The sequence below is a fragment of the Amia ocellicauda genome, chromosome 1 (genome assembly GCF_036373705.1).
Source record: "Amia ocellicauda isolate fAmiCal2 chromosome 1, fAmiCal2.hap1, whole genome shotgun sequence".
Classification (NCBI taxonomy): Eukaryota; Metazoa; Chordata; class Actinopteri; order Amiiformes; family Amiidae; genus Amia; species Amia ocellicauda.
This window is the reverse complement of record NC_089850.1, coordinates 22,347,801-22,362,339: the sequence shown is the minus strand read 5'-3', so window position 1 is coordinate 22,362,339 and position 14,539 is coordinate 22,347,801. Positions and strand designations below refer to the sequence as shown.

The window sequence follows — 14,539 nt, the reverse complement described above, 5'->3', positions numbered from 1 at the left end:
GAGATTATCGTCACACCATAGGATTTTTTGTGATTTCTGATTTTTTTGTGATTTCTGATTCCACACAGGCACTTACGAAGCCACTTTTATTTAACGTCATGGCCTTTAACCTATTGTTATTCTTTAGTTTTCGATGCAAGATGGCCAGTTTAAAAAATATATAATTTCAAATTCCAGGGGGGTACAGATGGCAATTATTATGTATATCAATTATATTAGTAAGAGATACACCAATCAACCATAACATTATGACCACTGACAGATGAAGTGAATAACACTGATAATCTTGTTATAATGGCACCTGTCAGTGGGTGGGATATATTAGGCAGCAAGTGAACATTTTGTCCTCAAAGTTGATGGGTTAGAAGCAGGGAAAATGGGCAAGCATAAGGATCTGAGCGAATTTGACCAGGGCCAAATTGTGATGGCTAGACGACTGGGTCAGAGCATCTCCAAAACTGCAGCTCTTGTGGGGTGTTCCTGGTCTGCAGTGGTCAGTACCTATCAAAAGTGGTCCATGGAAGGAAAAGCGGTGAACCGGCGACAGGGTCATGGGCAGCCAAAGGCTCATTGATGCAGATGGGGAGCGAAGGCTGGCCTGTGTGGTCCGATCCAACAGACCATTTACTGTAGCTCAAATTGCTGAAAAAGTGAATGCTGGTTCTGATAGAAAGGTGTCAGAACACACAGTGCATCGCAGTTTGTTGCGTATGGGGCTGCGTAGCCGCAGACCAGTCAGGGTGCCCATGCTGACCCCTGTCCACTGCCGAAAGTGCCTACAATGGGCACGTGAGCATCAGAACTGGACCACCTGGTCTGATGAATCACGAGTTCAAGGTGTTGACTTGGCCTCCAAATTCCAATTCAATCAAGCACCTGTGGGATGTGCTGGACAAACAAGTCCGAACCATGGAGACCCCACCTCACAACTTACAGGACTTAAGGATCTGCTGCTAATGTCTTGGTGCCAGATACCACAACACACCTTCTAGTGGTCTAGTGGAGTCCATGCCTTGATGGGTCAGGGCTGTTTTGGCGGCAAAAGGGGGACCTATACAATATTAGGCAGGTGTTCATAATGTTATGGATGATCTGTGTAAATTTACCTTGCTTTTATGTGTAAGCTGTCCTCCTTTTGTGGTAAAAAATGAAGTTTATCAGTCTCCAAAAATGCCAGAATTTCTTGGCAGATTAACCGTCACACCATATGTAAGGAGGTCGAACATTCCCTAACGATAGGTTGCGAATACAACCCTGGTTATGTGAAAAAGGAAGCACTGTCCAAGGGTTGCAAGGTTGCATGGGAGTCCTAGCTCCCAGCAAAAGAGGACGAACCTGCGCTGACGTCACATTTTATAAAACAGGAAGTGAGAAGGGACCTGTTCTAAGTGATGAGTGCAGGGGCCAATTTTGATTTGATTTTCGTTTCAATCAGGTTCCTACGGAAGAGCGCAGAAACCCCTCCCCCTTGGGCAGTGCTTCTGACTTGAAAGATAACCGCGTTTATCACAGAGCATAAAGGATAATCTTTATGTTAGCGTATACATCAATAAACTCCATACAGTGCACTTTAATATACGAACTGCATGTTCTATGTTACTTGTTGAGGAAATCTTTCATAGATGTACACTGCAGGACTCCTGCTGTTTAACCCTCAGAGCACTAGGCCCACAGGGGGTGCTCTACGCGTCAGGCCTAGAGTGCTCTCAAGAAAATTACGCTTAACATAGCGTAGCAAATTACTTAATTTTACATAAATACATACAAGCATAATATGAAACCTATATATCACAAGAAACATAAGACACTGATGTTTTTCATTCGTCTATAATTCGTTTATTTTTCAAATGAATACAGAAATGTGCATTGGCAAAGAAACTAAACTTATACAGACACCATTTTTATTTTCAAAACAACCCAGTTTTCAGAAATAATCTGGTTTATAAACACTTAGAAAATCATATTCATATGAATTGCCAGAATGCTCTTTTTAAAATACAAAAAAACACAGATGTTTACAAATACTTGTTCAAGAGATATAATAAGTTTTGCAAGTAGTGCACCTGTCTAGAAACTATCAGAATTACACCGCAAAACAACAAAAATGAAACTAAATCGGACCGTCGGCTTGTGCTGTGTGTTCTTCAAAATGTACAGATTGTTGTTGTTGTTGTTGTCTTTATTACTACCAGTAATATTTAATAATAACAATACTACTACTACTACTACAAATAATAATAATACATGTACATCGCTTACTTTGCATTGATTGTAAACGCGTGTGTTCGGCTTGGGGCAGATCTTTTCTTTCTCCTTTGCGGAGAAATCGGCCGGTCGGGGTTGCTGTGTTAAAATACATGTTGGATTATTACTACAGTGTGTTTATTAATCTTCCCAGCTTTCTTTTGTGTCAATTTATCCGTTATCTGTTATTTATGTTGAAAAGGAGATTCTGACATTTAGGTTGACCAGCGGAAATAAACTAGAAACGTCTTAATCTGTATCGTCAGTGCCAAATGAAAAGTTTACAATACTAAAAAGTTTGTTTAATTTAGTTTTACCAGTCTCAGACACAGTACAATGTTCAAAACATCCCCCATTTGATTCCTTTAAAAGCGCTCTCATCTAGTGTGCATTTTCAGCAAGCTGCCATCTTTTCCTGTCTTCTCTAAGGGACGGGTATTTTTTTTAACCAATACAAAACCTCTGTCTGTTTTAAAAGTCTTTTGAATGGCTCATTCCATCAATGAACATCTCTGCTATTGGTTAAAACAATTTGTTGCTATGCAGATTTGTCCAATAAAACCCATTTTAAGGCTAAAAAGGGGGCGGGATTTTGGACCTCTAGCCACACCCCTGGGCGGTCCTATTTTTGGCCCGCTAGTCCTCTGCGGATTAAACTTTAGCTCTTCAGGTTTAACCATGAACTGATCTGCACTTGGTATGGTAATCACAAAACATGTAATAACACCAAGCTCTTTGCTTATGTTCGCTATGTAATTGTGGCTGCTTTCCTCCCTTTTTGATTTCACTGATAAAGTAGTTTATCTTTGAGCGAGAGAGACACTCGTTTAGCGCTTGCCATTAATACAGAACTGTAAACGATTTTGAATGTAGTGGGTTGATTTACTTCAAAGTGACAATGTCTAAACTAAAATAAATAACTTATGTGTCAACAATTACAAATAGTAAATAATACCAGACTCTGTACGCTATTAAAACATCCAAATAAGCCTATAATTCAAAATAAGAAAATGTCCCATTTATTTCTGATCAGATGGGGGAGGGGGTTTCTAATGCAATACACATTTATGCTACTTTACACACATTGTATATGTACGTTAACCAAGCAGTACTAGTTTTTGCAGTACAGTACTTTTTTAATTTGGGGGATGTTATGCAGGTACAGTACCTGGTTATTACATACCTTGGTTATCACATACCAATGTTATGGTCCCAAGGTTGTATCAGAGTTTCACTGTACTTCCAGTTGTACTTGCAAGTTGGTTTGTTTTTCACTGCCAAGTTGTGAAATTCCTCTTAAGAAGCTTGTTAATTTCCAATTCCAATTCCAGGTCTGATGATATTCGCTTTGTTAGATATGCAGCATTTGAAGTTTGGTGATGGGGAGCTGGCTGCTATATTCTCAGATCATTCACATAAATAACAATAATAATACCCAGATATATCATAAATTAAACATTTTATTTTAGGTAATATGATAGTAGAAATCGTATAAGCAATCACGTGCTTGCATTTACATGTGAAAAAATGAAAGTGTTTTCCAAACTGGCAAAGGGACACAGAAGATGAAAAAGCACCCAATCAAGTTACAACTCATGCTCCTCCATTCCTTTTATGCGATTATAATAGTTTGGATATACATAGTCTGATATGTGCTTCACATAAAATGATCCCTGGTGTTTCTAAATCGCAGTATATAGTTTTCTTAGTAGTACAAATCTTATCACTCGGATTTGTATATAACAGTAAAACAGTGAAGTGGTGCTGTATAGATTTGGGAATATAATTTATTGAGGTACAAACTGGGCTTAGTCTATGCATTCAAAGGCAACATTATCATTGTATATTTTGAAATGTATATTTAATTTACAGTGACATCTCAACAAACTTGCAAAAACTGACAAATTGAAAAGAAAAAGTGCAGCAGTATTGTATGGCGACGCTGCTTTCAATTTGATTAATACTAATAATCATAATAATATGCACAAAACATAATAAACCTTTGTAGACGATGCATTGTCATTAAAAACAAAATGTGGTGTTGAAAAAAACAAACTTTCCTTAACCGACTTTTACAACATTAATTTAAAATGTGCTGCAAACATATTGCAATTCTCCTGGCAACAGATGAGCAGTTTTAATTGGACATGATGATGACCAATAGTTGTTGATTTAAAATAATAAATACATACTTGTATATAAATTAGTACTATGGAATCTGATTGATTGATCGGTTTAAAAAATAAACTTGCATGTACAGTTAATTTTACTTCCTCACCTAATTTTCCTATTCTATTTTCATTACTCTACTGTAGGAACTTTTTATTTAATGTATTGTATAAATTGGTATTTTTGTTGCAATACTATCACACTACGAACCCATTGTAAAGTCCTATGACACTGTGATTGTGTCATGCTCAAAGCTGTATGGTGCCGATACACACACCACGCTGCTGCAGTCTGCATGAATGGCGGGCGGCTGTGGCAGTGGAATGCAGGAGGATCAGTGTGTCCGCTCTGCCTCTACATTCCAATCTGAAAACTCGGAGCGGCTGTGCGGAGCTGCATTTAGGTGCCGTTTCTCAGCAAACGCTGGACTCAGAAAATCCAAGATGGCGGACTTGGTGCATAAAAAGACAGATTTATTAGGGGTAAAGTCATAATTTAGCTTTTTTGGTATTGCATACATCTAAGTTAAGGGATAATCTAACCATTTAACTGTATAACAGCTTTAAATAATTAATTTTAAAAAAATGATCGACCACCCTACCATAGGACATTGATTTTGCGGACAACTTATTTATTTATTTTTTAAATGTAAAATTAAATCACTTATGTTGCTAGGACATGAAAATGGTCTTGTATTTTGCACAGTTACATTGCATAAGCCATTGTCAGAGTTTTTTTCCCCCAGGTCTGCCTAGCTTGATGTATACATTTGTATATCCTTACTTTTCTGGAAAAGCAACCTTGATAAAGAATGATCCCTTGAGTAATGACTTATGTATTTCCTTTTTTTTTTTGTCAGCATCTGGAATTCAGAGAATTGTCAACCAGCTTGGAACTCCACAGGATACCACAGAACTCAGACAACAGCTGTAAGTTTGCTTTGTTTTGTACCGTAGATTGCAGCAGAGAGTGATTGGTTGAAGTGGTAATTTACAGAAGGTGAACAAAGGTGACAACCAAAATTAGCAGTTTCTATGATATGTGCAATGTTACATTAACCTGAAACGTTGACTTTATGTATAATACATAAAGGGTATGCATTCATTTGTAGCTCTGTATGTAAACATGAAAATGAGCACACTGAAAGGAATGAACATGAGGGAAAGCTACGAAATTTTTTGCAATTAAAGTACTACAGTACTAAGGCATTTTACTAGTCATGATTAACTTCACAAACCTGTATCGTAAAGAGCCAATGCCGATGGTGACATCCAAAGATTGTGTTTGTTTTATAGGGAAGGGCCCCTCAAATGCACACCTGATTGTCATCTCAGTGAGGAACTCCTGACTCAAATTATCCCCTTAATAGAGCTCATTATCGTAGAAGTTCATATATTTTTTGAAAGAAAGACAGTGAATGTTGGATCAATGTGTTCAATAAAGACAGGAAAAAGTGAAAGAAAAATGTGGTGTTATTTGTTGAATCATATTCTCTTTATCTATTATTAAGACTTAGATAAATATTGGGTCACATTTTAGGTCAAATTAATGTAGGAATACAGATCATTCTAAGGCAGGGGTACTCAATCCTGGTCCTGGAGAGCCTATCCAGCAGGTTTTCGAGGTCACCCTTGTTTCAACAATTTATAAACACCTGGAAGTATTTCATCCTAATCAATGAAGCAGGTGGTGTGGTAAATTCAGTCCTTTAGAAACTATTGGAGCAATTATCTGAATACCTGCAGCCTCCTGAGGGAAGAATTCCCTTGGTTGACTTGCTTAATTGACAAATAACTTGCGTGTTCCCAGTATTAAGAAATTGGTGATTTAGGGTGACCTATGCGAGTAAGTGGATTGAGGATCTCCAGGACCAGGATTGAGCACCCCTGTTCTAAGGGGTTCACAAACTCTCCCAACACTGTATACTATAAATTGACATTTGGCATTGTAGATTTCTTAATGTTGCCCTTTTTCTAATTTGTGTTTCGAAAGGAAGTATGGTTTCCTGAAATGACAATAAATGTGCAGTACAGTGCAGTACCTTTAATCACAAATCAAACATTTCTTAAAACAATATGAATGCAAATGTATCACAGTTCTTAAATGCATGATCCTGTTTTTTCCATTTTAAATTCTAGGCAACAGAAACAGCTATCTGTAAACCAGCTGGCGAAAGAAACTGACCGGTTTATGAAGGAGTTTGGTTCACTGCCTGTGACAACTGAACAGGTGCACATATATACATTTATTCTGAAATGCATCTCATAAAGCTTTTCCTTAAACCAGCAGTTTTCCAGCACACGTAAATAAACAAAGGTAACTGCATTCTTAAAACCACTAATTTTTATCTGAGTATTTCATGGAATATAAACATTTGGGTGGTGCGGTGGGAGGGGAACAGGACTACAGACACTGTTTAATTTGTAGTATTGGGGAAAAAGAGAGGTACAAAAATTACAGATTTTTTTTAAACAATCTTGTTTATCAGTAAGCAGTATTTATAGTTTACTTCAGTTTTTGAATATGAGGCATATAGTGCTAATTATAATTTTATTTGGGATTTAATAGTGAAATACATTTTTGTTTGTAAAAATAAAAAGCAGTTCAACAGTAAATAAAATTAAGTACAATATACAAAATTATATAAAGTTATGTAGTCTGATATACCTGATTGATTTACCTTCCTTAGCTCAGTCCCTGGATATCCTAGCCCCTGAGGACACACCACTTGTGTGCTGTGTTGGATTATTGCAGCAACTATGATAACTTAATATTATCTTACAAATTGGGATCTTTCTCTTAGTTAATGGGTTACTTTATTAAAACTGGAGCAAGTTTATCACCCCAGCTCTTGTTATATGAGCTCTGAAACAGCCTGTGCCTGTGAACTGTTGCCTGTCCATAGCACTTTTGGTGCCAGTCTGTAGTACATTTCATCCTGTATGCTATCACATTAATCTCAAATCCACTATACACATATTTAAAAAAATAGTTCAGTTGATAAATGTATAGCAAATTTCACCCTCATGTGTGAAACCATCCATGTATTTTGGAGAAACTTTTGAGATGCAAATTACTGAAAATTAGGGAGTAATAATTTTACATAAACACAAACTAAATAGTTTTTAATTTGATTCATTCAAATTATTACAGTATGTCAACTGTAAAATACCTTTTGGAATGAAGCAATACTTATTTCATATCCATAATTATCTTAAAATATAAATTAAGTTTTTATTTTGTTTTGTTTTTGTTTTATGTTTTGTTACAAATGTTCAGTCATATAAACACAAAGCTTTCTTGTTCTACTAATGATACAATTTATTTGAATCTGTCTTCCATGCTGCTTCTCTTTAGACCAAGTAATGTATGAATAATATTGTAACGTTAGTGTAACCCAGGGCCACAGGCTGAGACCCAGCATCAGTGGGGCGCAAGGATTATTAGGAGTGGTCCTCAGGACTTTCGGTTGACTGTGTGGCCATGGCAGTGGTCAGCACCCATAGTCTTTTATCACAAAACATTTGTCGGGATATAGCACTTTGTTATTATTTTAATATATTGGTTACATTATAATATCAAGGAAAAGTTTATTGAACTCTAGCGTTAACGCTAGAACTGCAATCCTGAAAAGCTCCCTTAAGAACCTGCTGCTCACATCACTTTTTGGACTATTGGCTTCTGCAAGTTGAATGGATTTTCAATGTATTGATATTTTTCATATATATATTAAATATCAAAATAGTCACTGATCTTTTTCTTCCATTTTATCTATTTTGAGCCTGCTACTCTTTTCCAATTGGCTGATGGCTCACCTCAAGGCGTGGCATGGCGAAAGTTGAAAATATTTTATTTCTTGTACGCCGATCTGCTTTGCCAGTTCTTAACTCTGCCCCTCTGCTGCACCACGTCCGGCGAGAAAGCCCCTTGAGAGTGGCGTAAATATGGTTACTGAATAAAAAGCGGTTCCTGTTTGTAATAAGAGTGTGTTCTCATGCTTGAAACCTAGACAGTTTGCAAAACTGTTACAATATTAATAGGCCCATTAGTGGACGCCTAGACAGTGGACAACTGATACTTTACGAAAATTGAATTTGAGATAACTTGAACTGGAGTTTGAGATATCTGCAATTAGGTTTAAGATATCTTAAATTGTATTTCGAGATACAGACGGGTGACAAATTAAAGGAAAAACCTGAATAAATGAGTGGAGAAACATAACGAATGTAGATGCCTGCAAACAGGTGTATTACATGATGCAATAAAGCAATTAACATCCTATCATGCTCTGATTTTGGATCAAGATGACAAGAGGAAAGGATCTCAGTGACTTTGAAAGAGGGGTCATTATTGGGGCCCGAATGGCAGGAGCTTCAGTCACAAAGACTGCTCAACTAGCTAGTATTTTCAACAAGTGGGTGAGTGCATGTGTGGGGACACCAAGAGAATGGTACAGGCCTGACTGCTTGACCCCTACAGTGAGGGGGTCCGGAGGCTCTGTTCTGTTGTGGGGGGCATTTTCCTGGCCTGGCACCATCACCAAAATACCAAATGAGGGAATATCTTTTGGAAGAATGCTGTTCCATCCCTCCATTAGAGTTCCAGAGACTCAAAGTATACGTGCCAAGAGCATTGAAGCTGTTCTGGTGGCTCATGGTGGCCCAACACCTTACTGAGACACTTTGTGGGTTTTTCTTTTAATTTCACACCCGTCTGTATATACAGTGGCTCTCAAAAGTATTCACTCCCCTTGGACTTTTCCACATTTCATTGTGTTACATGAAAATCTGAAGATGAAATCAAAATGGATTAAATCAGGTGTTTTTGCCACTGATCAATACAGAAAATGTGAAAAGTGAAAAATATAATCTGCAAATTGTTCTCAATTAATTACAAATACAAAAGAGACAATAATTGAATGCATAAGTAATTACCCATGCACAAAACCGTGGTGTACAAAACCATTGTTTATAACATTGTGCCTATGGGAAATAAGGGTTTCTCCAGAAATCAATTAGCCCTAGGTTGTAAATGCCGGGGGTGTCTTTAGTTGACATGGTGTAATAATTTGTATATCAAATTTAAAACTATTTTATTTGTAGAGTTTGCATTTTTACATGATTAGCATTGATAAATGGCATTCGCATGTCACAGCAGCTGTTCTGCCTTCTCCATTACCTCATTTCCATTGTGAACGTATTTTTGTTTCATGTGGAAAGGCATTTTGTTGTGTTTGGAAAAGGTTTTGTTGCGTTTACAGCTCTTGAAAAAATGAAGAGACCACTCCAAGTTCAGAAATCAATGTTAAGTGCTCTCAATTTTTTCTAGAGCTGTAGCTTAGGAACTTTAGTATACCAAGACATGCAACTCTGAAAATTAAAAGAATGGTGATCCTCTTTTACAAGCCACTGTGGTAAATAAAAAAATAAAATGGGTGAAATAAGCCAAGGTGCTGAGGTCTAGAAAAAATACTAGTTACACAGATGTACGTCCTAATCCTACCTTCAATCAATCAATAAATCAATCAACATTTAGCACATTTAAATACAACACAAGTGTTCCAAAAAACACATAACCACAAATAGACAGAACACAAAACTCATCAGATGCATCACAGTGGAAACTCCATACATCTAAGAACACTCATATGCAACAGAGTAGAGATGCGTCTTCAACATAGATTTAAAACATTCAGTCGAGTCAGCTGCTCTAATTTGTAGTGGGAGGCTATTCCAGAGGCGAGGCGCTGCCACGGAGAAAGCACGATCTTCTTTGGTTTTTAATCTGGATTTAGGGACATTTAAAACTCTGTGACGATCTTAAGGATCTAGCAGCTTGATGACTCTGCAATAGACTGGAAATATAAACTGGAGCAAGTCGATGTCAGCCTTTAAACACCATTAACAGAATCTTGTATTGAACTCAAATCAACAGGAAGCCAGTGCAGAGAAGCCAGGACCGGAGTGATGCTGGAACGTTTCTTTGTGCCAGTCAACAGTCTGGCCGCTGCATTTTGCAACAACTGCATCCGCAAAAGCAATTTTTTGGATAGCCCCAGATACAGAGAATACAGTAGTCCATTCTGGATGAGATAAAAGCATGAATCACAGTTTCCATATCTTTAAGACAAGAAGCCTTTCAATTTTGCAATACCCCTCAATTGATAGAAGCTACCCTTCACTAAGTCATTGATTTATCAAATTTCAGCTCAGAATCAAAGATCATCCCAAGGATTCTCGCCTTAGTGTTAACATTGGCGGCTGAAGGACCAAGATGACGGGAAAGCTGATTGTGTAACTTGGAGGCGCCAAAGATTACCACTTCAGATTTGGACTCATTGAGCTGTAGGAAACTAGAAGCCATCCACCCTTTTATCTCAACCAAGCAAGCAGAGATACAAGTGTGGAGTTATTACATTTTCAAAGGTATATACAGCTGGGTATCGTCTACATACCAATGATATGACACATTGTGTTTTTGACATATTCATCTTTTTTCCATTTCCTTTCCGCTTGTCTCCATTTTTGTCTAAGAGATCGACTCTCGACATTGAGTCAGGGCTGAGATACAGCTTTCGATTTTACCTGTTTGACTGGCGCAGTGCAGTCCAAGATGTCATTACACACGGTGTTAGTCGGCTACCAGCTCATCTAGGTCCCGACTAGATGGAGACAGATCAGCGGCAAGGGCATGAGAATAATACACCTCTGAAAACTTAAGAGCGGTCAGAGCATTTATGGACCGAACACAACGGCCAGCTGTCACAGGGTCAGGAATAGGCCAACAAAAGACACATTGAACATAATAAAAAAGTGGTCTGATAGCCCAATATTTTCTATAGCCAGCTCACACACCGGGACACCCCAGGACAGTACCAAGTCCAGAGTGTGACCCTGCTTGTGCGTAGACCCTACTACAGATTGAGTAAGGTTGAACGAATCCATTAACGCTACAAAATCCTGTACCAAAGGCTTATCAGGACAACAGATATGAATATTAATATCACCTACTATGACAAGGCTGTCACAACAAGGAACCAATGTAGATACAAATTCAGAAAATTCCCCAATTAACCCCTTGTTGTAGTTCAGTAAATAAGTTGGAAGTCTATAAATAAGTGCACAAATGTCCGGCCTAGTCGGCTCCACTTTAAATACCTGCACCTCAAAACTGGCAAACTGATCAGTCGATACAAGCCTACATTTAAAACAGTTCTTAAAATAGTAGCACCCCCCCACCCCAACCAAAAGTCCTTGGAGAGTTCAAAGAATTATAGTGAATGGTAGAGGCTTCTGCAACAGAGTACCTTACAATACAAATGAGAACATTGTATTATTGGACAGGGGAGGCACACATTTAGCTTCCAGCAAAATTTTTAAATCCCAGCTGTGTTAGACTGCTGCTGTGTTTCCCCCAGAAATTATGCATAGGTCAGGTGGTCTGGTACTGAATTGTTGCCGGCGGGGATTGCTGGCAGATTGTCGTGTAGGGGGGGAGGGGCAGCATAATGGTAGGGTAAACGCTGCTGTGGAAAGTGCTACTGACTATGTTGCACTGAGAGCCACAGAGCCGGCTGATGCTGCTAATGTCAAAATGTTTTCGTTTTCTTTTTCTTTTACAACCCCACAGACTGACAAAAAACAATAATTGGTGCGATACATTTGTGTTACTATTGAGAGATTAAAATTAACTAAATAACAATTATCATTTAATTATGTGGCAATGTAGTTACATGCTTGGTTGAACTGGATTGAAATGACACCATCATGTTTTTCCCAATGTTACAATTTAAAGGAACACAAACCACATATTCTGTTATGTGTAATCATAATAATATGTATTTATTTATTGGCAAACACCCTTATTAAGGTGACTTACAGTTTACACAATACACATTTCAAAGCATTACAAATTCAGTGAAATAGTACAAAATACAATGAGCTAACAAGTGCAGACCTAATACAGGTAAGTAATAAGTATGTGCTAAGGGAGAGGTTGTCATAACAATTCAAAGGTAATCAGAATCATAGGGAAGCATAGTTTAATAAGAAAGTACATACAAACAAGAGTGCTGAGCAGCCCAGCAGATCAGGCTGCTGTATTACAGGTATAGTCTGAACAGATGTTACCAGTGTTGTTTTTTTATTTATTTATAATACATATTATTATTTGTATATTATATTAGGTCTGCCTATGTTAGAATTGATTAAATTATATGGTGTTGGTGCAATACTGAATGTTTGAAAGGTATTTTTTCATTTTAGAATACAACAGTGTCCTCCTAGTGTATATACAGTGGGGGGAAAAAGTATTTGATCCCCTGCTGATTTTGTACGTTTGCCCACTGACAAAGAAATGATCAGTCTATAATTTTAATGGTAGGTGTATTTTAACAGTGCGAGACAGAAGAACAACAAAAAAAACAGAAAAACGCGTTTCAAAAAAGTTATAAATTGATTTGCATGTTAATGAGGGAAATAAGTATTTGACCCCTTTCGACTTAGTACTTGGTGGCAAAACCCTTGTTGGCAATCACAGAAGTCAGACGTTTCTTGTAGTTGGCCACCAGGTTTGCACACATCTCAGGAGGGATTTTGTCCCACTCCTCTTTGCAGATACTCTCCAAGTCATTAAGGTTTCAAGGCTGACGTTTGGCAACTTGAACCTTCAGCTCCCTCCACAGATTTTCTATGGGATTAAGGTCTGGAGACTGGCTAGGCCACTCCAGGACCTTAATGTGCTTCTTCTTGAGCCACTCCTTTGTTGCCTTGGTTGTGTGTTTTGGGTCATTGTCATGCTGGAATACCCATCCACGACCCATTTTCAATGCCCTGGCTGTGGGAAGGAGGTTCTCACCCAAGATTTGAGGGTACATGGCCCCGTCCATCGTCCCTTTGATGCGGTGCAGTTGTCCTGTCCCCTTAGCAAAAAAAACACCCCCAAAGCATAATGTTTCCACCTCCATGTTTGACGGTGGGGATGGTGTTCTTGGGCTCATTCCTCCTCCTCCAAACACGGCAAGTTGAGTTGATGCCAAAGAGCTCGATTTTGGTCTCATCTGACCACAACACTTTCACCCAGTTCTCCTCTGAATCATTCAGATATTCATTGGCAAACTTCAGACGGGCCTGTACATGTGTTTTCTTGAGCAGGGGGACCTTGCGGGCGCTGCAGGATTTCAGTCCTTCACGGCATAGTGTGTTACCAATTGTTTTCTTGGTGACTATGGTCCCAGCTGCCTTGAGATCATTAACAAGATCCTCCCGTGTAGTTCTGGGCTGATTCCTCACCGTTCTCATGATCATTGAAACTCCACGAGGTGAGATCTTGCATGGAGCCCCAGACCGAGGGAGACTGACAGTTATTTTGTGTTTTTTCCATTTGCGAATAATCGCACCAACTGTTGTCACCTTCTCACCAAGCTTCTTGGCGATGGTCTTGTAGCCCATTCCAGCCTTGTGTAGGTCTACAATCTTGTCCCTGACATCCTTGGACAGCTCTTTGGTCTTGGCCATGGTGGAGAGCTTGGAATCTGATTGATTGATTGCTTCTGTGGACAGGTGTCTTTTATACAGGTAACGAGCTGAGATTAGGAGCACTCCCTTTAAGAGAGTGCTCCTAATCTCAGCTCGTTACCTGTATAAAAGACACCTGGGAGCCAGAAACCTTGCTGATTGAGAGGGGATCAAATACTTATTTCCCTCATTAACATGCAAATCAATTTATAACTTTTTTGAAATGAGTTTTTCTGGATTTTTGTGTTGTTATTCTGTCTCTCACTGTTAAAATACACCTACCATTAAAATTATAGACTGATCATTTCTTTGTCAGTGGGCAAACGTACAAAATCAGCAGGGGATCAAATACTTTTTCCCCTCACTGTAAAGCCACACTGCAAGAGCAACTTTTTTTTTTTTTTTTCTCTTAACCTTATGTGATGAAGGCTACAAACAGGATTAGATATGAACCATGTGGAAAAGTTCCTGTTATGTTGTTTTATGTATTTATTTTGAACTTTAATTCAAACTTAACTATAATTACACAATATATTTTGATTAACACATTGTGTGATTTTTATACATTTATTTTTAATAAATATATTTATTATTTTGATACACCTTTTAAA

At 38.2% G+C, this 14,539-nt stretch overlaps 1 protein-coding gene across 2 annotated transcripts in view; it reads left to right on the top strand.

Annotated features, from left to right (window-relative positions):
• The window catches only part of stx7l (syntaxin 7-like), a 51,870-nt gene that overhangs the window by 25,287 nt on the left and 12,044 nt on the right, over window positions 1-14,539 (top strand). For both annotated transcript variants that reach the window (XM_066699209.1, XM_066699218.1), the window contains exons 3-4: window positions 5,273-5,342; window positions 6,552-6,642. In XM_066699209.1, coding sequence (XP_066555306.1) covers window positions 5,273-5,342; window positions 6,552-6,642 — 161 coding nt within the window. The remainder of the gene's footprint in view (window positions 1-5,272; window positions 5,343-6,551; window positions 6,643-14,539) is intronic.